Source organism: Gobius niger (assembly GCF_951799975.1).
Source record: "Gobius niger genome assembly, chromosome: 13".
Taxonomy (NCBI): Eukaryota; Metazoa; Chordata; class Actinopteri; order Gobiiformes; family Gobiidae; genus Gobius; species Gobius niger.
The window spans coordinates 13,025,726-13,052,938 of NC_136864.1; the positions used below are offsets into that span (position 1 = coordinate 13,025,726).

The 27,213-nt window shown below is 42.0% G+C and overlaps 1 protein-coding gene across 2 annotated transcripts in view; it reads right to left on the reverse strand.

Moving 5' to 3' along the window:
* The window catches only part of b4galt2 (UDP-Gal:betaGlcNAc beta 1,4- galactosyltransferase, polypeptide 2), a 196,328-nt gene that overhangs the window by 92,644 nt on the left and 76,471 nt on the right, over positions 1 to 27,213 (reverse strand). For both annotated transcript variants that reach the window (XM_079569848.1, XM_079569847.1), the window contains 2 exons: positions 14,609 to 14,727; positions 13,122 to 13,238 (listed from right to left, as the gene is read on the reverse strand). In XM_079569848.1, the coding sequence (XP_079425974.1) occupies positions 13,122 to 13,238; positions 14,609 to 14,727 (236 nt within the window). The remainder of the gene's footprint in view (positions 1 to 13,121; positions 13,239 to 14,608; positions 14,728 to 27,213) is intronic.

Below are 27,213 nucleotides of genomic sequence, written 5' to 3' on the forward strand. Positions count from 1 at the left end.
ACCAGGGGCGGAAGTGAGAGGTCAGAGGGCGCGTAACGTAAACCACGCACTATTTATAGGGCGACGCAATGCATGAAGCCAATAATAAAAATAAAACATTTACGTGGCAGAGCCTGCCTGCAGGCGATACTGCCACATATGCCCCCCCCCAAAATGCATCGTCGTCCCGGCGATGCTAAAACACATTCATACCACGCTCGCAAACAACTACCAGGTACTGCAACTTTTCCTCAGCCTACACCCCGCTCGGAGGCTGGAAGAGGTGCCTTGACGGCCGCAGAGGGGCGTGTTGAATGCCGGACAACACACGTACGCAAGGGGTGTACAATGACGCCCATGACTACAGCGGCGGCGCTATGAGGCTAAGGGGGTTCCCCTAAACCGACCACTGTACTAAAGAAACGCCGTGAACCAACGGCCCATCACAAACAGTTTAAAAACAGCTGCCACACCTTCCACCTGTAACCAAATGGGATGTGAGGCCTTGACGGCTTGCCAGCTGAACCACACAGACTTGGCCTGCATAGGAACCGTACCCCAGCCCTTTCCTTTGACACAATAGCTGCGTTGACCGCCCATATAAGTGAGACCACCCCGGATACTGCCCACACCAGCAGCTCCTACCTCTCGACTTACACACTATTGCCGGGTGGGTTTAAGCCACCACCAGGAGGCCACCAGGAACAGCTCCCAGCTCCGATGCCAAGATGCAGTGACCTCACACTTCTACCCCATGACTAATCTTTCTGGGACAACTGCTGTCTTGTCTTTCTCTGCACAAACAAAAAATATAATATGTTATGCCAATGCAATGTACACAGTTACAGTCAGTAGAGTAATAGCGTTAGCAGTTCTTTTAGCATTAGCACTTTTCCAAACCATTTAACATGACCAAAGAAATATTTACAGAAAGCATGCATGCACAAAAGGTACAAAATTAAACAAATCACAGCAAAACAAAAATACCGATGTGCAGGTCAAACAAAAACACAAAATTGGTCAGTATGGCTTTCAAAAGGCCAACACAAGAACTTTAGGCTACCACTTCACATTGACAATAGCTATACATTGTATCAATATGGAACATGCCGCTGTCATTTATCAAATCCTGCCCGAACTAACGCCAGAATGTGGCAAGGCGAGGGTTGACTTCTATTTTACTTTAGCTCCAAAATGCCACAACGCCACCCCAGGAGTTTCACCTGGAGATTTAACTAAATACAGATTGAACAAAGCACAAGGCACACAGGTTCGTTCTGATATAAAATGACAAGCAGGCAATGTCCATCTTACAAAGGTTTGCTTTATTTTTCTATAAGTTAAAACAGTTGTTTGTTGAGTTCCATTTCGAAGTGCACAATTACGTTTAATGCAAGTTCTGTACCACTTGTCCATAATTTCAGTTCTTTATCCAGTACCAGGTTTTCGTTACTTCAATACATTTCGTAGTCATTCGGTTGCACTTGTTCCAGAGCGAAGAGAGGACCAGACAAGACAGCAGTTTCCATGCCTGAAGCTGCTAACAATTAAGGGCGCATCTTAGGCACTATTCAAATAAAGTTACACATCAGTCTTGTATAAAAGTTACCTGCTAACACAACGAGGGAAACCTAAGCGGTCGACAGGAGGACGGAGCTCTTTAGTCGGACGCCACGCCGAGCTACCACAGCTGTGACAAGAATACTGCGTGAGTATGTTTTGAAAGATTTGCTACGCTAAAAGGCTAGCTGCCACTCTTACCTCCCACACGAGCTTCGCAAGGTTGGACGATGTAACCAGCGCACCAGATACCAGCGCCACCGACATGCTACAGTAGCGGAAAAGCTCTGCATTAGGACCAATTTAGCAGTAAAACGCATTAATTAGCGGGTTGACGTTACCTGCGCAGACATGAAGGAGCGCTCGAACCGGGTGGCCCGGAGACCAGGGGCGGAAGTGAGAGGTCAGAGGGCGCGTAACGTAAACCACGCACTATTTATAGGGCGACGCAATGCATGAAGCCAATAATAAAAATAAAACATTTACGTGGCAGAGCCTGCCTGCAGGCGATACTGCCACACTAGCACTATATGTGTGGCGCAGTAATATGGTTGTGGGGTTACAAGATCCGGTCTCTTTCTAAAACTTACCAAACTAAGTCAAGTTCACATTTAAATGTTACCCCAACACACCTCAAAGAGTTATTGACCTTTGAACTTACTGACATAAGTTAAACATTTAAAACGATCATTGTCATGTGAAAACAAACTACACTCTTACGTTACAATAACAAAATGGGCATACGACTTTTAACAGTGTATAGGATGTATACTATAAAATGAATGGCATGCACAGTAAAGCCGGGCTTCACTGACTGCAAAATCTATCACGCTCCTCCTTTTGACATTAAAAATAGAAACTGCTCTGAGAATGTGATATCATTACCATTCCCTTAGACCCTGCATTAAGTTGAAAGAATAGTGGGCCCGTGCTTTGGGGAGCTGTGGGAAGCAGAAGCAGAAGCAGAGAGAACAAAAGGGAGGAGTTTGCATCAAAATCTATAATTCATCCAAGCACGGCGCTAGCACATATACACATCAGGTGTTAGCACAGGGGACTTAACCAGGTTCAGAGCGATGAGACAGTTTCCACACTGTACACTTCCTCGACAAAACAGCACCGAGAAACAAGGGCGAAAGGGGAGAGGAGCCAGACATTCTCCAGATCAATATCTTATCCCATGGTTAACTGAGCGAAACCCAGGCTTTTCTAATCTGTACATGTCCAGACGAAAATGGAGAGGCTATGGAAAAAGTAGCGCCGTGAGTCAATTGTCCCACTGCAAGTTTGTGCGCAAAAAGTTAAGACGATGATGTTTCGCTTTGAGTAATCACCGTATAAAACTGAACGAGCGTTATGGTGTTGAAAACAATCTATTGATGTTACTTTCTATGTGGGCTTATATATTGTAAAAGTAAAGATGGTTTACAAAGATGGGTCAGCAAAATGGGTGTAATCGGCAGCTTATCCAGGGATAAAGCTTAGGGAAAAGAATTTGACTTAAGAAAGCAAAGGTGGATTTAAACAAATATATATGGATTAAACATGACCTTTTATGTTTGATCCATCAATCATCAACTGCAAGGCTCAGTGGAAGTGAGCAGAAAAAAGCTTACAACCATCAGGGTCTCATGCACCTCTGCAAAAACCTATTTATCTTCTCTTTCTGTGGCTTATTTCTTCTTGATGAAACATAAATGCATGCACTTGAATGTAAAGAAAAAGAAAAAAAGCAGTACTCCACATTTTCAGCTGCAGTTTCCATATTGCGCTTTGTTCCTCCCTGAGACGCAGAGCAGATTCACTAATATCTCGCCCCGTGATGTCCTCGAGCAAAAAAAAGGTCTGGAGCAGAGCCATTTGTATCCAGGCAACATCAACAATACGAGCCAGAGTTCAGACGCACCTGCACAGAGAGCAGTCCACTTCTGACCCCTCCACAAAGGAGAAAGGAGTGTTTTAGAAGATTCAGCCGATGCATAATGCACAGTGTACTCTCTTTAAGGCTTCCGTGAGGCGCTGGCAGCAGAAATGGACGCTGTGGTAAAAGGACATGGAGTATTCTTCATTCTTTAGGACCAATTCAATACTGAGACGACGCTGCAGTGGCAATTGGAGTTGTTCTTTCAGTTCTGAGTGGTTCATGATTATATATGACGCCTTAGTAAGATATCAACATGTCACATTAACCTCATCAGAGTGCTTTATTATTGTAGGCTATTTTTTTTTATGTAGCCTTACACTCCAAAGGCTTTCGTCATTTTTGTGTGTCATAGTGCTTAGACATTGGTCCATTACTTGTCTAGTCACACATGAAAATGCCGACTTTATCAGATAGATGTTAGAACTGACGGCTCACGATGCTTCTTAAGTTTTTATCTAAGTGAGTAAGCAAATAGACTTTATTTGTGAGTACTGACACAATTATAATACTCACCAATAGAAAAGTAGAAACAATGTACATTAAAGATTAAATTCAAAAAGGCATAAATCTGTATCTGTCCAATTAAAGTGATAGTCTGTAAGTTTAAATGTTTTACAAATTTAATAGATTGCGTATAATTAACCGCCAAGGTCTGAAATTTGACGCAACATAAGCAATATTAAACAGTAATTAGGTAATCAGAATCCCCGGGATACCAGTTTGACCAATGAGACGAGCTTTCCCTGTGAACCGGCCTGTCAGGTCCAATCAAGAAAGAAGGGGGAGGAGCTTGATCGTTTACTTTTGAAAATTCTGGTAATTTTTGGTAAAAGAGGAGAGGATTGTGATTGTTGACTTGCAAATTTCACTACATCTCTCCTCACTATGCAAACTTACAGACCACTTTATACAACACACAGCAGAACAATAACAGAGTGAAAGACGAAAGACGCAACAAAAAAGTGACAAAAACATGACTAAAAAGTGTCAAAACAGAAAAAAAAAAATGAAATAATAATGAAATATAATAATAATGAAAAAGAAACAAGAAAAATGACAAAACACACAACAACAACACGACAACACAACTAAAAAGCTACGATCAGCTTTGTAGGTCTTAGCTAAGCCAGGGGCCTCCAAGTAAATTTCCCCGGAGTCCAAAATATGTCAAGCATGTATTGCCGGGGTTCATAAAAAAAAGCTCCAGCAAAATATAATTTTATTGCGAATATTATATAGGAGAAACTTTTTTAAAATAAATGAACAATAATGATCCGGACTGTAGGTTCATGAAAAATGGCTTACACTTGTATTGCACATAACAAGCCTGTTTCTGCTAGTCCATATTTATTCACTTCACACTTGGTGGTGGTAACTAATGTATCCACAGCCGCCCTGGGGCAGACTGCCCATTTACCACATGGCTATAATGTGTTGTTTACATCCTGATTGTTTATCAGTGCCCTCTGCTGGACACGTGTGGAATTGTTTACTTTCTATAATTAAGCTGCGCCTTTTGGCTGGAGTTTCATTCTGCTATAGGCTCTAAGCTCCAGTCGAGAAGTTTTAGATCTGGGTAAAGCTTTGGTTTAGTGGGGGGTAAGAGATTAAACGATTTGGCAGTTCATTCTATAATTTAGGTGTGACAAACTCAAAAGCTCAGTCGCCTCCAGCTTTGAACTTTGTCAGTGGGACTGGGGCGACCAAAAGCTTCTGCAGACCAAAGAATGCGACCAGGTTTTTGGCTCATGAGACATGGCATCAGAATTCTGCATTTGCGGACATTAATCTATTCATATTTTATTGAGCTACTGCAATTTGAAAAAAAAAAAAAAAAAAGATAACAGCTTTTGCATTGTAGTTGATGGCTTAGATGGCACTGCTGACATTAAAGTAATTCTTTCTGATCTGAAGTGATTTTTATTCGTTGTGCGTATTTTGTGTAAGATATCAGAGTGGCGTTTACTGCAGAGATCATAGGATAACAGGTGCAGACACAACAGTCAAAGGCAGAGAGGTCGTCCTGGGGAGCAGAGGTGGGTTTCTACCATTTCTGAAGCCGCCTTGACACCATTGTTATTTCTCTTTCTCTTTGATGCTGTCTGACTCCCTCCATCTCTCGCGGAAGAAGTGCTGGTCCCGCCTTCAGACGACCTTCACAGTAAAAGCCAAACAAACACAGACTCTAATCCGCTCTGATCCTTTAGTGTCCGCTCGCCACTGGACACCGCCACTGTGAATAAAAATAACATAGGAAAAACTCGGCTTTGTAACAAGACTTAGCCTCTTCCGCCTCAAAGCGAAGGCCTGCTCCAGACTCTTTTGATGGCTGCAGCAAGTTGGATCAGAGATGCAGCAGTTTATATCATAGTCTGATTGAATTCTGTCCAGACTGTCTGCCCTTTTAGCCTAGTATTCTCTGTGTGAGTAAAGCACTGTTTCAACCCAGACAAGACTTTGTGCCCAACTATTATCACAACGAGGAAAACTGCCACCAAGGATCTTGTCTTACAATGGTAGAGCTACGTTTGAACACATAGGGTAAATGCACAATCCAGTGAGAAACTCTACTGGGCCTCTTGGTTTATGAAGTATGAATATGAATATGTTTTATGCCTTCATTATTGACAAACCAAGCAAAAATAGTAACGTATTGTCATTATTAATATAGATTTATTGCTTGTGTGAATCCAATTGAATGATTTTAATGACATTTAAGGCCTAGATTTTGGTACAAAACTTCAGTAACTTAATAATCGTAATATTTAGTGCCACAGAAACTCTTTGGTTTAAACTTCCTAACACAGTGAGAAAAAATCTGGGTTTTGCAGTGTATCAGCCAAGAGACTTCATTTTCCCTGCACTTTATGTGTCTAGTTTTCGGCTCATATTGTGCTTCAGGCTTGTGTCCAGTGTGAGGGGACGGGAGGAGGACACAGAGCAGCAGGACAGCACTGAACGCCCACTCACCAGATCACACAACACGACTTCATCCAAGCGCCATGTCAGAAATGCACTGGAGGAAGCCGACAGTGGCAGGTAGCATGAATCAAACTGCTTCTTTATATAGTTATGTTTAGATAACAAGTGCTTTATATTTGGAACAGGATAAAAGCTGTCAAATTAGATGTTATTCAATAGGTCTGGTTTAATGGAAGCTTCAAGACCAAATGTCTTGTTTTTCCCTCCAATTTTCTCTATGCAGTCACAAAAACATACAAAAATAAATAAATAAATAATACATTTTGTGTATTGTGCTTTTATCCAATACAAGCAGCACTGAGTTCTGCTCACCTATAGTAGCCTCATATTCTTTTCCATCGTGCTCCCTAGTAATCTGCCTTTAGCATTAATGGCTTTAATGTTCACCACATCCCACCACCCCTACTCCCTTCCCCTCAGTCTGGTTGGAGGAAAAAGGTTGTTCTACATAACATCGCCATTGGCCACAGAAGTCTGTCCTGCCCACTACAGCCCATTTAATGCGCCAGGTCTGGAAAAAAAAGTTACGCTATTCACCTTATTTCTCCTATCAGTTAACAAAGGGTTGGAGAAGTCAAGATGAAATCAGTTCCTACACGAAAACAAAGCTGGTTTTTCATGTTGACATGTTGGTGCAAGTAAACATTGGACATTTTACTCAAATCAGTCGACTAAACGTCAGATTTGAGCGGCGAACATTTTCCCTCGTTCTCCGTTTAAATGAAAGGGCTTCGCGCTCTATCGGAAGTATCAAGACAATTTGAAGTGCCGAGACAAGGCAAAAAGAGGCAAAAGTGGGCGGGGCGGAATAAGGTGAGTCTGCGTTTAGAAACACAAGATCAGGCCCATAGAGTGCATTTATCTGAGTTGGAAGGAGTGCTCATCTCTAGAATTAAAGGCAAAGTAAAAAAACTAGACAGTGGTATTTTGATTCTCATGTCTAACAAGTATTCTTACAATTTTCTTCAACACTCAAACACAATTTTGCCCATTTCCTTACTTACTTCACAAGTTTACCATCACTTTGTTTTCACAAAAGTTGTATTCTGTAAAAGTTGCACTGACTTACAAGTTTCCGTCCGTGCTTAATTCCTTAGTATCAGTAGTGTAGATTTTAGAAGTGGTGTGGAAGGACATGATATTCTCTGTTAGCAACACCCTCTCCTCTCCCCTCTCCTCTCTCCTCAGCGATGGCGGTGTGTTGAAAGGCTTCCTCTCATTTAACACTCGAACAGTCACGATGCTGAGGGCTCTTCACTGTCCTCTCCTCAAGTGGCGCCTGATCTAACACTCTAATCGGACATCCCGTCTTCTCCCCCGTCTCCATCTCACCCTCTGGGGCTCTTACCGGGGCCAACCTGTTCTGTCGAGTGTCTCGTTGTCTGTCAAAACTATTTTAGGGAGAGGCTTAGAGAGATACTGATAAAGAACAGATGCCAGAAATTAAGCCCCTTTAGCTTCAATGAGAGTTTTGTTCAATTCAAAGTTCTGACCTTCTTAGTCTGTTAAAAAGATACTGATGTAAAGTGCGATACAGTGAAGAAAATGCCATATTACTCTCTCCAGCTCAGCCTATCACTAAGTTAGAGACGAGCATACAGGGCTATCATGGCAGGATACAGTTACTTAGAATGGTATGATAGTAGCATAGGGGTTATGCGCCAATGTGCCAGAAGTTTAAATCTCAATTAAAGTGCATAGTGTCATTGTGCCACTGGGAAACGCAAAGGGTTCGCCGTTTTTATACATTATAAGGCCCTAAGGAGCCGTTGTTAAGGACATTATTATTGCCTAACCTGCCTTGTCTGACTTCTTTTCTTGCACTTTTGCGAAGTGTCTTTGAGCTTCTAGAAAACGCTGTACAAACAAAATGCATTATTATTTTATTAGTATGAAATGTTACTCTTTGCAACCTTAAGTGTGACAATTAAAACTGATTTAGACCATGCGGCCACACTAATGACACACTTAGGTCTAAATCAGTTTTAATTGTCTAACTAGCTAACTAATCTCTAACTAGCTAAACATCAAGTAAGTAAGTAAGTAAGGAAGGAAGTAAGGAAGTAAGGAAGTAAGTGCTTCAGGTGTTAGTCCTGAGCCACTGTGACTGAGCCACGCTGCCACTGTGGGCCAAACTGACCCACATGACCTTGGAGGTCGGGGAAACTGTAGCACTCGGAGGAAACCTGGCTGGCTGCTTTCTGTCTCCTCTGATCCTCTGAAATGTTGCACCGCCTCCTGGGTTTGTCCCTGTTTCAGAGCGTGGTGTCCTGCACTGGTCAGCTCCTCCTCCTCCTTCCTCCTCCTCCTGCAGCTCTCTCCGCTCCACAGCACTCTTTCACCAGCTCCTCGTCTGACGCCTCCACTGTGCTGCAGGTGTGGGGGCTCTTGGTGCCTCTTCAGTGTCTTAGAAGAAGAAATTTGTAGGTCTCAAATGGTTTTAGCTGGTTTTAGCCTTTAAAAGGTTTTAGCTGGTTTTAGCTTTTAAAAGCTGCTTTCTTCTGGACCATTTTGGACCCTCAAAATAAACAAATCCACCAAACCTCCACAAAAACACTGCAGAGATGTACAAAAGTATCCAGAAAAACAATATGGAACACAGAAACCACCTGCATTTCGCAGAAAAAGGTAAAAAATTAAGCTGTACCAGGAGAGAGGGAGGTTAATAATATGCATGTCAAAATATATTGAATGCATACCAGAGCAGGTGAGAAAGTTCACAGATTTAAGGTGTGCATATCTCAACATACTCAACTATCAATATACTGAACAAAAACACAATTTTTCCAAAAACCAAAGCACGGGCTCCACTTGTTAATGTAAAATCCCAAAAGTATTCCCCGAGTTCCAAATGCGAAAGTGGTGGATGGTAATGCAGGACTCAACCTCTCTTCACTCTGTTTGGGTGAGAGTTTTTTAGTGTTTTCACGAGAAAATTGAGGGAGTCATTTACACTTCAAACAGGAGAGTGCTCTGTGATCTTCACTCCAACTAATTATGCTGAGTTTATTCCAGACGCTGCTGAGAGGAGCAGGTGAACGGGTTAAGAATCAAGGTGAAGCTGCTACAAAGTGACCTTCAGCTGCACATGACATTTATCTGTGTATCTCCAACTAAAACTCCGGCACTTTGTCGGCCGAAGTTGCAGGTGTAATATTCCCCCCCAAAAAAATGTCTCTGCTGATGAAAAGCGTGACATAGTTGAATGCCTAGGTATGAAAACCTTTGATATTTCACGCAAGATTAAGCATAATCATCGTACTGTGTGTGCTCTGAATTCATGGATGATTCAGAGCACACACTGGTTTGTGCAGATAAAGGCACAATGAGGACGCTTTTTGCCAGACAAATACATTAGATTAAGAGAACAGCTGCTACAAAGCAGCAAACAGGTATTTGAAGCTGATGATGCCTTGCAATTGTGCATAAACCGTCTATCCGGCTTCTCCTAAACTGTTCATTGAAGCTGACGAACAGAAACGGCTGCAGTGGCCCAGAAATCAAGACTCATTTTCAAACAGTCTTGTTCACTGATGAGTGCTGTGCAACCCTGGATGGTCAGATGGATGGAGTAGTGAATGGTTGGTGAATGGCCACCATGTCCCAACAAGGCTGCGACGTCAGCAAGGAGGGGGCGGAGTCATGTTTTGGGCCAGAATCATGGTGAGAGAGCTGGTCGGCTCCTTTAGGATCCCTGAAGGTGTGAAAATGAACAAAATATGTGGAGTTTCTGACTGACCACTTTCTTCCATGGTACAACGCACCATTATGTGGACCCCATCCTCCCCTGACCTCAACCTTATTGAGAACTTTTGGAGCCTCCTCAAGCAAAAGATGACCTCCTAATGTTGCAAATTCAACAAATAATCAATTTCAGTTCTTAGCAACCTATAATATGTTTTTAAACTCTGTTGTGCATAATCATTTGGAACAGTACATTTTAACTGTTATCACTGGGAGTTTTTTTCTATCACATTCATATTATCCTCTAACAGTTAAAGACTATAAAATTATGCTGTCTGTCATTCGAGTTGACAATTTAGAGAATCTGAGAAAATATAATTTGCATACTAATTTGGAACACACTGTAGACTAAGAAAAAACAATTGCTATTCACTACTTAACACATTAAGCGTTGTTGATTTAATTGAAAACTGGTTTCCCAAATCCAATGAATCTGAATCAGTGGGAACATACAGAAAAGAAAAACATAACATTGTAGCTCCAAATATGATGGGTTTGAGGACATTTTCTATTATTTACAACTATGAGACGCACACCCAGTACAAATGAACCCCTGGTACTATCATTAAATCATTCAGTTTCTATCGTAGTAAGTAGTGAGATTGACAATCATGAACTACTGAAGCTGTCTCATAAAGCAATGCGTGGCCACATCTGGTTGGAGTCTACTGTTTTAATCAAAGCCAACATTTGCACACAACTTCTTTATAAACTTCTTGAAAAATCATTGAGCTCATTCTCACATAACACTAAACTTAATGCGTGACACTCTCTCTCTCAGGAGGTAGAGGCTGTTCGTGCCACTGTCTCCAGCACCTCTTTTCACTCTGACACGAGACAAATGGGGGAGCAATGCACATAACACACGTCAAATTAAAACAAATGACTCCAGCTTGCACACAACAGAGAGACAGGATTTAGCAAAAGTAGCGTCTAGAGGAAGCATGCAGCATGTAATAACGGATTTACTGAAGGACGAACTGCTTACGTTATGTTCTGCGTGAGGGAGATTTCAGGGTTGAGGAATGACAATGTCGTTTTGGATGTCGGTTTGTAATGTGTACGTTGGAGGCAAAGAAAATTGAAATTCTGCCAAATAAAAGCACAGCAAGGCCAGCCAGGGGAAATTCCGGCTCAATAAAGATATTACCAAGACATAGCCCTGCACTGCAGAGAGGTCAGGAAATGCTGCACGTTGCCAATTAAACAGGCAAGAAGACACAAAGAAGCAAATGCTAGTGTATGAGCTAAACAAATATAACACTTAATGTGGGAAACCAGTTGCATTGAGTTTTTCACCATGTGACAATGTGGTTCCTCATCAAAAAACATAGAATGGCGGTTTGCTTTATTCTCGCATGTTTCATTCATTTCATTTTGACTGTGGTGTCTTCTCAATCGGGTCACTGGGCAGCTCCAAAACTGCAACTCCGCCTGCAATGGTCAGATCTAATCGACCAAGAGAGGAACAGCGATGAAAAGAGGACAGACAATTTATATTCAGAGTTAAGAAAATAGCCAAAATTGATAAAGAAGTTAACTTTACTTTAGGTTGGACCACCTTTCGCTTTGATTACAGCACACATTTGCTATGACATTGTTTCAATAAGCTCTTGTATTGACGATGGGAGAGGGTGACAACTGTGCAAAGCCTTCTCCAGCACATCCCAAATTTTCAATGAGGGATGAACTCTGTGGACAATCCATGTGTGAAAGTGATGTCTCGCGCTCCTGAACCACTCTTTCACAATGTGAGCCCGATGAATCCTGGCATCGTCATCCTGGAATATGCCTGTGCCATCAGGGAAGAAGAAATCAGTCGATGGAACAACCTGCTTATTCATGGTCACCTCTTTCTTTGGGCACATTGTGTTGCTGAACCTAGACCTGACCAACTACAGCAACCCCAGATCAAAACAGTAGGTTAAATCCAGGTGATGCTTTGATACAAAGCGTGGTGGTTTCGTTCATGACTCATGCATTGAGGCTCTTACGAAAGGCCTGTACTTTCACACAGCAGGGTGAAATTGAAAGCAGTGAGTGAGTTCATTATTATCATGACACACTTCCCCACTCAAACATGATTGAGCTCAATATTATAAATGTTCCAAGAATGTAAAAATGGTGCTCAAAAAATTAGCAAAATAAATACCATCACAGAAACAACTGCGGTTCATGTTGAAGAGAAACATGAGACTAACATTCAAAGACATTTGAGCCATGCAGTTGATGCACAAAACTGCTATAACTAATCAGATTGTAGAATATACGGGCAGCATTACAAAACTGGTCATAGAACAGCATATACTAGGCTGCTACTTGACAGATTAAAAAAGTAGACTATGCCCAAATACAAAGCTCTATAGACAAGCAAAAAAGAGTATGAATAAGTGACTACAGACACCATTCAATTTCTTCTTATTTCTAACTGCAATGTATAAAAGTGACAACAACAACCCTTCAAATCGAATAAGGCTGATGAACAATGTACTGCTGAGAGGAAACATCACTCCAGCTGGAACTCTTATGTTGTAACTCAAAAGTGCAGATCAAACGCCTCACAGTGAGACAGGGACAAAGATTAATAGAATCGTTGCACAACCAAAGACAAGCTGCGACTGCGACTGCGACTTGCGATATCAAGCAGTATCCGATATCTTGATATACTGGTAGCCATCCCTTTGCTGAAACTACAATCCCTCTGTCAGGTGTGGAAATAAACACCTCTAGCATGTGACATTAGCATGTGGTAAAAACCCGCTGTCAGGGGGTTGAAATTGCCACATTTCAATCTGTGAACCATCACACAGTACACAGAGGAGATAAGTGCTAGAGCTCAGAATTTACCTGTACTTTCACATCCAAAAATCTTTCAGTATTTGCAAAACGTACACCGAGATTAAGAGATGGTTTCACATGATTGTGTTCCTACCTGGTTGATGATATAAATGCCATAGTCGATCTTCTGCCGCCGGAGGATTGGGTGGAGGTAGTGGAGCCAGTATTTCAGATGGTTCTCTCTGTGCCGGAACGGGATGATGATGGCCACCTACACATGTCAAATACGTGGTTAGCATAAATAGAATTGTAATAATGTTTTAGTGATCTATAGCTACACTTGACACTCTACCCCAAGGGGAAAAAAGCAATAGTTTTCAAACTTTAGCACCAAGAAAAAATGTTGCTTTCTGAGTCAGACTACAGTTTTTAATAGCAAGATCCTTGTCTGACCTGTGAAAAACAAACATTAGGCTTTTTCTATGCAACTTGGCCCTGGCTACATGGTGTGTGTTAATTAGCTTCAGAATATAGACCCATTATATCAACATTCAAAATGTTATTTAATCACATATTATAACAATCCGTTAGTAATTACAGACAAGTACAGACAACCATAAATTCATCATTAAAGGAACAGGCCACCGTTTTTCCATACTGAGATATGTTCTTACCTGAGCTCAGACGAGTTGATGCGTACCTGTCTGGTCTTTGTGCGTATGCTCAGTCCCGCAAAATGACTAAAGATGTTGTTAGCATTTGGCCTCTCCCAATGTATTCCTATAGCTCCAAACGGGGGTGAAGTTGGAAGCTACCACGCTCTTCCACGGGCACGCACAAAGACCAGAAAGGTACGTATCAACTCGTCTAAGCTCAGGTAAGAACATATCTCAGTATGGAAAAACGGTGGCCTGTTCCTTTAAGATTAAAGGCAGGACAATACCAAGCATAAGTCAGAGAAAGGAGGAACCATTGTAATGTAAGTGCCACATGAGTGTAAGGACAATAACATGAACAAGACTGACTAGTTCACTCTATAGCCATGGACTAAAGGCGTTCAGCACCTGTTAACTATCGCTCGTTCTTGCTAGCAGTTTGGAAGAGATTTTGGAGCCAACTCCTATACTTAAAATAGGTTAAAAATAAAATAAAATAAAAATAGGACAATGTTACTTGTGGAGGTAACACATGGCGACAAGCCTGTGTTCAACCATGAAGGGGCAAAAAAGCTTTAATGTAAAGTCTAATATAGCAAGGAACTTCTGGAACCACTTCCAAGTAGGCTTCAGCAGCTAATAGCGCTGGTACGTCCATGTTTTTCACAGTTTATGGTCGTACCTGAATCACAGTCTGCTGTCTTAGCTTTGGCCTTACTATATATTTACACAAGCACTGGGTTGAATTTATGATCACTGAGACATTCAAACCACAAATTAAGTTACTTTCCCCCGAAGATAACCTTGATGTTACCTTGATTCAAAAAAGAAAAGAAAACATAATTCTGATATAGAGCATTTTTTCCTTCTAGTTCCCGAATTTGTGGCGAGAAAATAACATAAACTTTGACCCATTTCTCATGCCGATTTTGGCTAATGAAAAGGTGTTAACTTAAAGAAAAGAGTTACAGAGTCGTCGTCGTACCTTCCATCTGGGTCTGCAGTCGGGCGGTGTGTAGCGACCTCCCTCAGTAACGTTCGGGTTCTCCTTTTGCACCCGCTCCATGGTCATCTGGGAGCTGAACTCGATCAACAAACGGCCCACTGCAAAGAGAGGAGAAAAAAGAGCGTTGAAAGTCAGATCTCAAAGTGTGAATGATATCAGAAGTCTTTCAGCACGATTCAAAGGCTGATTCAAGGCAAAAGCAGCAGCAGGGGCAATGGACCTGAGGGAAATGTTTACGCCTAATACAGCACTTAATAGAAGGCTTCAGAGTTTAGGAAATAAACACTTGTACAAAAAAATAAAAAATAGACAACTTTGAAGCACTTAATTGTAAACAAAACATAAAACTGCTCGGCCGTGAGGGAGTTACACAAATTAATCTGCTTAATCTGTTTTCTCACACAGCATGGATATCCTGGAATAATTTGCATCAAAATATAGCAGAGATTGTCAATTGGCCGCCTAAAGTGTGAGAGGAAAATATGCCATTCAGACACTTCACTGACAGACACTTTGTGGCGTTTAAGACAGTATTTAATTTTGAGAGTGAGCAAGTTTCGTGACAATGACATGCGTAGGGGTAGCCTGGTTTTACCATACACTCGTACTCATTGCGTTTCGTACAAGGGTCTGGACCTTCACAAGTGAGCTCCGTTATCAGGTGGGAGGGGTGAACTCCTTTGAAACGATTGGATATGATTTTCACTAGCGTTTGGTCGTGACGTATGTAATGCACCCGAGTGAGTGAAGCAGCTCAATCATAACTCTTGAGGGCATTCCTTGCACATTCCAAGGCTTCAATTTTAATTTCTGGATATTTGCGAGCCGAGCCAGAACAGATTGAAGAGCTTCCATTACTTTCATATCCGCCGCCATTGCCAAACTACAACCAGCAAATGCAGCGCACCTACAACACCCGCCGAGTATATGGATGGCTAAGGCCAGGCTAGCATAGGGGACTTGGTTGTGAAGTTTATCTTATATGTAATTTCATTTCAGTCAGATATAGTCATGGCAAATGAATGTAAGTCTTGCAACACTAATGAGGAAAGAGCACATAACAAGTTGCATAGTTATTAATGTTTAGCGCAGTGGTTCTTAACCTGGGTTCGATCGAACCCCAGGGGTTCGGTGAGTCAGTCTCAGGGGTTCGGCGGAGGTCAAGACAATTACCCGACTTGTATGATTCGTGATGACACGCCCCGCTTGAAGGGTTCGGTGAAAGCGCATATGAAACGGGTGGGGTTCAGTGCCTCCAACAAGGTTAAGAACCACTGGTTTAGAGTGATTTCTCATGAACTTAAAGAGGCTAGATGCAAGTTGACCATTTTATGCTCACTGCCGCCACCTCAGGTCATAAGTGTAACTGCACCTTCTATATTAAGCTTGTGCATGACGGCACTTCGGACCCGAATTAACACCTTTTTGAGTGACAGTGCAGGATTTTAGAGGCAGTTGTGGTGAACAGGTCTGAGCTCATCCTACACATTAGGACATGGCTGGAACATGTAGGGTGAGGAAAATACTTAGTTTTAACATTTTTAAACTCTGTATAGTCCCTTTAATATATTCATATGTGTCAAACCATATGCCTAAAAAGAATGTCCCTAAACCATCAATGCAGCATATTGAATTAGGGCTGCTCGATTATAAAAAAATAATAATCACAATTATTTCTTTGTAATAACTGAAATCATGATTATTCAATGATTATTGGTTGCCTTAATCGCAAAAAATATGCAAAACATTTTATTTGAACAAAAAGTCCAAATGATATTAAATATGCTGCCGTTTCTAAACTGATCCTCTATTTGAGACATCACTGGCTCACCTGCCCCCTGCTGGCCAACCCTCACACTTGCCCAAGCAGACCAAGCTGCGCGGCCTGATGACATCATCACACAGCGCTGTTTGTTTATGTCGAACAAAAGCTTTTGCCAGTAGCACGTGAAATGCGAAGGGAACAGAAACAATCATCACAGCGGCATGAAATAATATTAGTTTGCTTTGAGCTGCGTTTGTGATATCTGCTCCCGAAGAAGAGTTTTAGGCTTTTCTGCATTAACCAGCCCTGGGCAAAGGATATAGAGGCTTCTAAACTTCGGTTCTCCTTTCAGCAAAAGGTGAGCACTTCTCAGTAGCGTTATCTCAAGAGCTACGTATAAAAAATATTATTATTATATTATTATTTTACATATACAACAGCATATCACCATTTTTGTAATTGTCTAGTGGAATAATCAAAATCGTAATTGAATTTAATTGCACAGCCCTATATTGAATCCATGTTTTATTTCATTTTAGCCATGTAACCAATTCTTCAGATTATTCAGATTCTATTGAGGTAAGAGCACAGAGTTTCTCTAATGAACGAAACGAACACGATCCACTTCAATTTAAACAAACACGCGGGGGCAGATCGACAATGTTATGTCCTCATATTATACCAATGAATACATATTTCATTCATGTTTTTTCCACCCAGAACAGACACTCTGCCTCCATCACTCCTCATGAACGCCACCTTTATGAATACGGCCTGTTAGAAAAGGAGAGGCACTGGCTGAGCTCCTTCAGGTGCCCGAGCTAATAACGCACTTAGTATCGACATCTCCTCCGTGTTGAGTGCTCTCCTCCAATCATCGCTAGGCGCCCAGGCAGCGGATCAATGGTCACGAGGTTACATGTTCATAGCGGGCCTCTTTATCATAGCACGCTACACAAGCTGAATAATAATACGGCCTCTTTTGCGCATGTGTCCCTTCGCTTATACTAGATAATGAGAGACCAGAGGTTGCCTTCTCGTCCCTATATGCGCCAGATGTTTAGTGGCACAGCATCATTAAGCAACTGTGCCTTTAGATGTGCCTATCAATGCGTTTTATACAGGAAAGCGGCACATTTGCTTCTTTGCATGAAATTATTATACACTATCTCCAGCTGTGTGGTTAAAACAAGCCACCTTTCAAAGCAGCACTTTGACTAAGCCATTTATTGAGCTGAAAGCAGTGAATGTGCCTGTTTGAAAGAGGCAGGCGGCACAAAAGAGAAAAATAATAAAGAAACGAGCTTACTTCCCAAAGTGGGGGTCACGGGACAGCATGTTAAAAAAAAAGGTAATGTGTTTTTGATTTAACACAGTAGGTTGTGAGTGAAAATAGGCCAGATGACAAACAAAAGCAATAGAGTATTCTCATCTGCTAGTTATGTGGCTATTATGTCCACAGTGTGTCACCGCGGTTACGACCTCCATGTGAAGGCCATGAAATGTATCTGTAGCTTTTGCATGAACCAATCATGGGCCTTCGAGATAAGTCGAGTTACTCCCATCTGAACCGAGCACGTTTTCTCCAGTTTGACATTACCCAAATCTAAAGTGTAAATAGAGACGAAAAGCGACAATACCACAATAAGAAAGCGACAAAAAAGCAAGGAAAAACATCAAAAAAGAGGCAAACAAGAGACAAAAAAAAGAGACCAAAAAGAGACAAAAAGAGATGAAAAGGAGATGAAAAAAGAGATGAAAAAGAGTTGAAAACAGAGCTGAAAATGAGATGAAAGAGACGAAAGAGATGAAAAAAGAGACAGAAAGAGATGGATGAAAAAAAGAGCCAAAATGAGACAAAAAAGAGTTGAAAAAAAGAGATAAAAAAAGAGTTAAAAAAGAGACAAAAAAGAAATGACCAAAACACAACGTGACAAAAAAGTAACTATCAACTTAGCTTTCAAATGAGGCGCTACACTGGCCGATAGGCAGAGAGCTCCAGTCAAGAAAGCTTTTAGATTTGGGTAAAGCTGAACTGGACAAAATGTGTTAATTTTTGTGACAAAAATTAGACACTGCGTTGCTTATGAAAACAAATAAAGATCACTATAGCCTGCAGCCAACAGTCTGTGAACTATGTTACGATGACACGGGGATATTAATACCAGATTCTAACACGTGCTGTTTAAATATGTTTCGCTAAATGATGAATGCTAGTCAGTGTCTCAAGCTGACAGCCGTGCAATTACCAGCCGACCCCAGAACATCTCTTTGTTATCTTCGCAGCGATATTACACTCATACATTATATTCAGTGAGCATGATCCCCCTATGTGGGGCGCGGAGCACTTTGGGAATACATCAGCGCTTCGTCTGCAGAATCACACAACAACCTCTGCTCACCACTGGAAGAAAGTAGAACTCAAGACTTAATCCAAATAGAGAGAATGACTACACTCCCTGGTTCTGTCCTACATGAGTTTAATCAAACACTGGAGATCTGTATGTCTATCTTCATTCTTGCAATAGTATGAACAGTTTTAGATCAGTCCAATACTTGGTCAAGGAAGCCACATCGCTTATACAAAAGCAAAATTCCTCAGTTGGTCCCTTGGGGTTGGAATTTGCATGTTTTATGATTATTTTTTTCACACACGCTGGAGCATTTTAAAACTTTGCTTAAAACACATCTTTTTTCTAAGACGTTTGGACACTAATTAATGCACTCAACACAGTCCTTAGCCGTTATGCTAATTGGTATTTTCAACCTGAAAAGAACAGTGTGGCTTTAGGAATCGTAATTGGGGCTCAGACCCCGGCGGAAGATTCCATTAGCGATATAAATTACATGGCGATGATGAATGTTAGACAGAATCTTCTCCCGGAGTCTGGACAAAGGTGATGGTAGAGGATGAGACTCAGAGCCAATGGCCGCTGGCTTCTCTGCTTTTTGGCCACAACACTAGGGGCCGCCATTGCTCCGCCATTGCCGTAGTACCTCCATATCGCTACTAGTCCCCCATTGAAAAGCATTGGACTTTAGACACTTAAAAACAACTTTAAAGCCTGGTCCCAATTTTTTTTTGGAACTATCTAGAGCTAGATATTTCTCCTGTGCTAACATTGGGTTAGTTACAATTAAGGGGACCAGGCTGGTTTTCGTAAGAAGAATTTTAGAAATGTCATACTTCATGAGGGTCGGACTGTTATGGCTCGGTTCCACCTACCCTACTCTACTCTACCCTGCTCTACTTTGCCTGCATTTGAAATGTTTCCACCAGCCCACTTTACAGTTAACTGGTACTTTTTTTAGTACCTGCTTGGCCCTGGTACTAACCAGGCCAAGCAGGTACTGTTTCCAATGGATACAGTCAAAAGCAAAGCCATATCCATGGATACACCCTGGTAACCACGGATACAGTATCAGATTCTTCAGAATAGTGGAAACACAACCAGGCCAAGTAGAGTAGGACCAAACCAAGTAGAGTAGAGAAGGGTAGGGTTGGTGGAAACGAGCCATTAGTATTGGAGCTGTGCGAGCTACACGTCACGCAAGGGCCGAGTCTACAGTGAAGATCCCGCCCTTATGCCCTTTTTAGGAACAGCTCTGACGTTCCTCCCCAGGAATGTCAGAGCTGGGGAGGAGGAGTCTGTAAATCCGCCATGTTTCCCCCTCGAGCGTGGTCATTATGGTAAACGGGGAGGAGTGAGCAGAAGCTGTCCATTATATACAGTCTATGCTCAGAGGGGCCGGTTGACAACGATGAGCAGAGCTGAGGAGAGGAGAGGCCAGGTGGAGGAGGGGCGGAGGAGGGGCGCAGCACAGCTGGGAAACGACCGAGCGATGGACGAGGGAGCTTAAAAAGAGGATCCTGGGCGATGAATGGCTGAAGCAGGAATGAGTCGCTGCCGTGGTTGGCTGTCGCGAAGGGGCAGCTTGAAGCTGGGACTGTGATTGGATGATTGGTGAATGCCGGTGATGAGGCGATGAATGAGCGTTGCAGCAAAGGTCTTCCAGGTTGAATTTGCACTTAAGCTTAATTTTATCTTGAATATGTCTTGTTGTGGTTTTCCTTTAAATTTGTCAGAATCGTTGTTTTTAAAAGTATATTTGATAGATTTTTTTTTTTTTTTTTGTGGAGCTATTTCCACTCAGCCCATGAAACTAGTCACATTTGAACAGTATGGGTGAACAGTCTTACAAGACAAAATGATTCAGGTTTAATTTGAACTAAAGACTCTGTGATGACGTTTTCCTATGAATATGCTCCATAATATCTTTGAGTGCAGATAAAACAGCACAGGGAGAATGAGTGTTTGCTACACTCCAGAATGGGGATAGCAAAAGTCTATAAGGTCTTAAGTACGAGCAGCTTGAGAGATTCACTTTGCCTTTAACCAAAACATGATTAAAAACCATATCGCAAGTAGATTGATATGATTAAAAAAGATGCAAAGGCAAAAGTACGTGTGACTTATAAGCTTGAAGGATGAATACACACAAACAAACAGGGACAGCATGTCTTCCTTTTGCAGATTTGTTTGGCTTTTGCTCCACATCAAAGCGTTGACGTGTCCACACCTCACGCCCTGTCTGTCACACAGTCTTGTAGTCGTGTAGCTGGAGCTGCGATGCAAGTAAATCAGCCTTAGCTCTACTGAATGTGAACTTAACTGGCTAAAAACGTCAAAATAGATTCAAGTTAAATACTAGTGAATGTAAAAACAGTTTTGACTTTGTACAACAGTTCATTTTCATTTCTGACATTTATACGAGGTTCTCCAAAATAACGGATGTCCAGGCAGTAAAAGCCAATATAAACAATGACGAGCAACCGCGGGGGGAGACGTGGTGTCCATAAGCATGAAAACACTCACTAATATTTTATGACGCTTGATAGGCACGTCTTTTATTATGGATGAAAGGCTGCCAATTATGATTTGTGTACCGGTGAGGACAAGCATTGTTATGTATTGTAGCTCAAAGAAGACCAGGCTTTAATAGAGAATAGCGGTTATGCAACAAAGTGGGAAGAGAAATAACCAAGAGTGAAATTTGTAATATAGTGTAGTACTTCAATTAATATAAATTAGACTCTAGCTCAAGGACCAGTCAAGTCCTCTATGTGCTGCAAAGATAAATGTATTTCCAATGGCCCTGGAGCAAAGAAAGGCAAGACTTTAATATCCACCAAGAACATTGAGAGGAAAAAAAGCTTCATATTTTCTGTCTTGGTTGTGAAAAATTCAATTAAACAAGTTAACGGCGCGATATAAAAACACGTCTAAAGTTGTGCAACCTTCAGAAACATTGTCCAACCAACAACTATTCCAATCATTTTATATATTTATGCCTTGTATGTCTGGCACAAGGGCTGCAAGAAGACGCATAGATTGAATCGGCTGAGGGGGGTCTTACTGGATTCAATATGCAACCCTTGAAGTTTAGACAAACACAGGCCACACCGCCTGTGCTCTGCCCGATCCCGTCAGATCTTGGAAGCTAAGCAGGGATGGGCCTGGTCGGTACTTGGATGGGAGACCATTTGGGAACACCAGGAAGCCTGGGGTGAATGTGGTGTGCGAGTGAGTGGTTGGTGGTGGCCGGAGGGGCCGATGGCACAGCCTGGTTGCCTCGCCTCCATCAGTCTACCCCAGGGCAGCTGTGGCTACAACAGTAGCTTACCACCACCGAGTATAGAGTGAATGAATAATGATGAGTGTAGCGCTTTGAGAAACTTGGTAATACAGTAACAATACTTAGTCAACCTCCTAACCCCCGCCTTAACTGAGACCATTTTCTCCAGTTTGGCTTTACCCAAATCTAAAGTGACGAACAAGGAGAAGATGAGGTGAAAGACTGTTGTGGAGCGGAGGGAGCTGCACAGGAGGAAGAGGAAGGAGGAGATGGAGGAGCTGACCAGTGCAGGACACCACGCTCTGAAACAGGGACAAACCCAGGAGGCGGTGCACCATTTCAGAGGATCAGAGGAGACTGAAGGCAGCCAGCCAGGTTTCCTCCAGGTGCTACAGTGTCCTCTCTCTCCAGAAACATGCTGGTCAGGTTGGCTCACAGTGGCAGCACGGCTCAGTGGCAGTGGCTCAGGACTAACACCTGAACACTATTTCGTTGTACGCTTGTACAATGACAAATAAAGCACTTACTTAAAAGCATCTCAACCTGAGTTTACAACCAATAGGCCAAAGTAATGCCTCATTTGAAAGCTAAGACCTACAAATCTGATCTAAACTGATCTTTTTCCTTGCTTTGTTGCCGTGTTGTCGTCACTTTTTTTTTTCATCTACCTTTTTGTCACTTTTTTGTTGCTTATTTATTGCTCTTTTGTGGCTTTTTTGTAATGTTTCCATCACATTTTTGTAACATTTTGTTGCTCCTTTTGCCGCTCTTTTGTTTCGTTTTCATCCTTCTTTCTCATCTCGTTCTTTCAACGCTTTTTTTCAAGAAGCTTTTAGATTTGGGTAAACTCTGGCCGAACTGGAGAAAATGCACTCTGTTAAAGTGGGGTTTAAGCAGTTTATATTTAGACGTGTTAAAAATGTGCACAATCTCGAAAAATCACTATTAGACATTTCACCAAATTCAATCTCGCTCTATCGGATTTGATTGGGCCATGAGACCATTGGCCACTGAAGTGCTCTGCGGAGGGAGGGAGGGAGCAGCAGTCATAAACAAGCAGGATAAGACTCGCTCATCAGGATTTGATTTTCTCCCACACTGGGCTTAAAGCAGGAGGCGCGGGCTGATGCCTTTTGTGCTCTGAGATTGCGAGCTCTTAGCCGCTTCATCGTCTGCGTGGCCATGCTATCCCACGATGCACTGGAGCGGGCTGCGTGATTGGATACTGGCGTTGCGTGTCTGGGGCTCTACGCCACGAGGTCTTTCTTAAATACGCTTAATCCTTTGCTGCTGTAAACAAGGATTGGAAAGTTACTTATTCAAAATGGACAATGAACGGGACAAGCACATAGATTTGCTTTCAGTATATATTTTTGAAACAGTTTAGATGTTCTGTATTTCGTTGCTTTCAATTCCTACAACACCAGATCAAATGATAAGTAAGGATTAAACAACGAGGAGCCGTGCATTCGACGGTAATAATGCACGACGCGGAGTCAAGAACACCACGACGCGCAGCGGAGTGGTGTTACTCCGCGAAGTGCATTATAACCGTCGAATGCACGGCTCCGAGTTGTTTAATCCGCTTATACCATGGTCCCACAAACGTAACATTTATAATAAGTATTTGTTTCATTTACTAAACTCACTAAATATGCCAGACCACCGGGACTATTTTTTATTTTATTTGGTTATTAGCCGGTCACTGAAGGCTCGTCTCAGAGCGAGTCATTCTCCGCGCAGCTACGAGGATCTCAGTCAGGCGCAACCAAACAACATAAGCACACGCTGCATCGCCAGAATCACAACACAACAGGACTAACCCGGCACTTTTCCGTGGAAGTAAACACCGATGTGCGGCACTCGTGGGCAGGAGTTATTTCACTTTTACGCTGTTTAACCTGAAGCTAGCTAGCTAGCTCAACGAGCTCAACTGTTTATGGAAACAGCTGCGGTGGAGTCGCTCACACCCGGGCCCCACGAACTGAAACTTTTATGATTGACTTTACTAATCCAGCCAAATATGTTTAAATGCAGGATCATTTTATGTACGCCTGAAAATGATGAATAGCCTTCACCGTTTTCAATCGAAATGTAAAGCTCATATGTTATTAACAGTAGCTAACCTAGCTGCTCACTCTCCTCTACTTCCCATTTATCAAACATTTTGTTTTGGCCAAAAACGTTGAAATTAAACAAAATCCATCTCATACGTTCCTGTCAGTCACTAATTACGTGTTTATCTGATTCAGCTGTGTCATGCGTTGCTGTGGCGATGCCCACAGCGGAGTGATATCCCAGTGATTTAACTACCGGACTACGTGTGCGGTTATACGAAAATAATGCACGCTTGTTAGCACCCACCAGCCAATCAGAATCGAGTATTCACCCAGACCATGGTATAATGTGGGATTATCAAGGCCACTTCCAATAGAGAAATGCCTTTTTAGCTTGCTAGCCAGGGGGGAAATGGAGTAGCACCTTTAACATTATTATTTGTAGTCGTAACAGTGATTTTACAACTATAATGAATGCATTGTGTTTGTTTAATGCAGCAGTAGAGAAATACATTTGCACAGAATGACACAAACGAGGTGCTCAGTCCATTACTTCACAATGACAGTGTGCAAATTGAAAAGTACCTTGAACAGATAAAAAAAAACAAAAAAAACAATGGCAAACTTTTCTTTACTTCCCATTTTCAACATCTCATTTGGCGTACCTGCGTCTGCTTTCTCTTTTCCCCATGGCTGGCAGAAAGGCAATTATGTCTCCCCTCCCCTGTTGGTAAAGGCACTTGTGAATGATCGAGAGAGGAGAGAGCAGTGAAAGAAAGCTTTTCGCGAGTGCACGGACTAATAAGATGCAGAGGTCTGAATGTGGGCTCTGTGTTCCGCTGTGGGAGCCGGAGGAGAGTCCAGGCCAGGCTAAAGACCGGCTGGCCCGGATTATGAAGTCAGGACTTGTTGCTCAAACGTGACAGTGGCACGGCAGCTGTCACCAAAGACATCAGCGGCACGCAGCCTGTCACAGAGTTTGGGAGAACAGACGGTTCAGATGGAGCACTGGAACACTTTAAGTACACAGGGGTTGGCTGCTAGAGATGAATGTGTAAATGAGCTAATAGAGAGTTGTAAATAAAATTAAGTTTGCTGAGTTTTCTTGCACCTCTAATTCAATGTTCTCCTTGGTGTTTCTCCAGATCTTGACCTACAGGTTCCATGCTCAGGAGAAGTGCATATATTCAAAAAATATCGCAAAAAATATTGTTTCGTGATATTAGGTGATGAAATATCCATATCGCGAGAAGCCATAATATATCGTAGCATCACTAAAGTCTTCATCTGATGGGGACCACACATTGTTTTGCTCAGTCAAAAACAAACAACACATTTACTAACTTGACCAAATTCAATTTTACCCATGTTTTGGTCCTGATATGGTGTTTTTTTAAAATAAATCTTCTTTTGACACAGTTTGCTGAAAAACTAGTTACTTACGATTTGTGTTTAAAGGGACTATATGGAGTTTAAAAACAATTTAATTCTGTATTTTCATCCCCCTACATGTTCCAGCAATGTACGAATGTGTAGAATGAGCCCAGACCTGTTCACCACAACTGCCTCTAAAATTCAACTCAAAACGGTCCGAAGTGCCGTCATGCACTGGCTTAATATAGAAGGTGCAGTTACACGTATGACCTGAAGTGGCAGTAGTGAGTATAAAATGGCCAACTTGCATCTGGCCCCTATAAAGGAATAGGCCACTGTTTTTACATACTGAGATAGGTTTTTACCTTGGCTTAGACGAGTTGATGCGTAACTGTCTGGTCTTTGTTGTTAGCATTTAGCTAAGCTGTCTGGTCAAATGTTGTTAGCATCTAGCCTCTCCCAGCATAGGTATAGCTCCAAACTGGGGTGAAGTTAGAAGCTATCAAGCTGCTCCACGTTTTCCCTATTTAAATACAGTTATGTGAGCCTTTACACGATCCAAGTATAGTTACACAAAATCAAACATGTCAATTTTCGGATAAAAGTAGATAAAAAGGGGAACTATATTGTAAGGTGTAATAACACCTTAGGAGCACTTCAACGTCCGCGCAGTAAAGTGAGATACTGGGCAGATGTCAAAGTGCTCCTATGTTATAACACCTTACAATAGAGTACCCCTTTTTATCCACTTTTATCCGAAAATTGACATGTTTGATTTTGTGTAACTATACTTGGATCGTGTAAAGGCTCACATAACTGTATTTAAATAGGGAAAACGTGGAGCAGCTTGATAGCTTCTAACTTCACCCCAGTTTGGAGCTATACCTTTGCTGGGAGAGGCTAAACGCCAACAACATTTGTGTGACTGGGCGCACGCACAAAGACAGTTACACATCAACTCGTCTAAGCTCAGGTAAGAAGATATCTCAGTATGTAAAAACGGTTGTAATGGTTTAGTGAAATATCACAATAATATTGTTCTCGAGATATTGCACCGCCATATCCCATATCGCAAGCTACTTCAATATCGTGTAGCCCTAGTGTTCATTATTTTGCTGATGAGCAAAACCAAAGTTCCTTAGAGAAAAGGAAAAACCCACATCGGCCTGGAAATTGAACCTAGGACCATCTTGCAGAGAGGCAAAAGTGTGAACACTCGCCCACACAAAAGAAGGTTGGCAATGTATTCCCCACAAACAGCATTTACCTTCAATGTGTCTCACCTTGTATCAAAATGTGACTGGTGGTATAATAAAATATATACAAGTCATGCGCTTTCTAAACCAGCCCAGTCTCTTATTTATGATCAAACTAAAAAATTACAGTCGCGAAAAGTAAAATTTTCCGAATACATGTTTTTTATGGTTTACAACAGCACACATTGAACTAAAAAGACGAGATGTTGAATAGGCCTGTATAGCTGTAGCAACTGGAATGTCACAGTGTTCAAAAACAAATTAGCGGAGCCCAAAGGAGGATGTATGTTTTGAAAATACTAGTCGAGTAGCTTCAGACCTCTGCGCAACAAAAGTGGTGTTTTTTATTTGAAACCGTGACAGAGGTGGAGGAGGCAGGAGTCGAGGATGAAATTCAATCAGCTACAACGAGACAAACTAATAACCGTGGGTTTCTGAAGCGCTGATATTGGGGCTCATCAGATCATTAAAAACACCAGCCAGTGCATGTGGGCC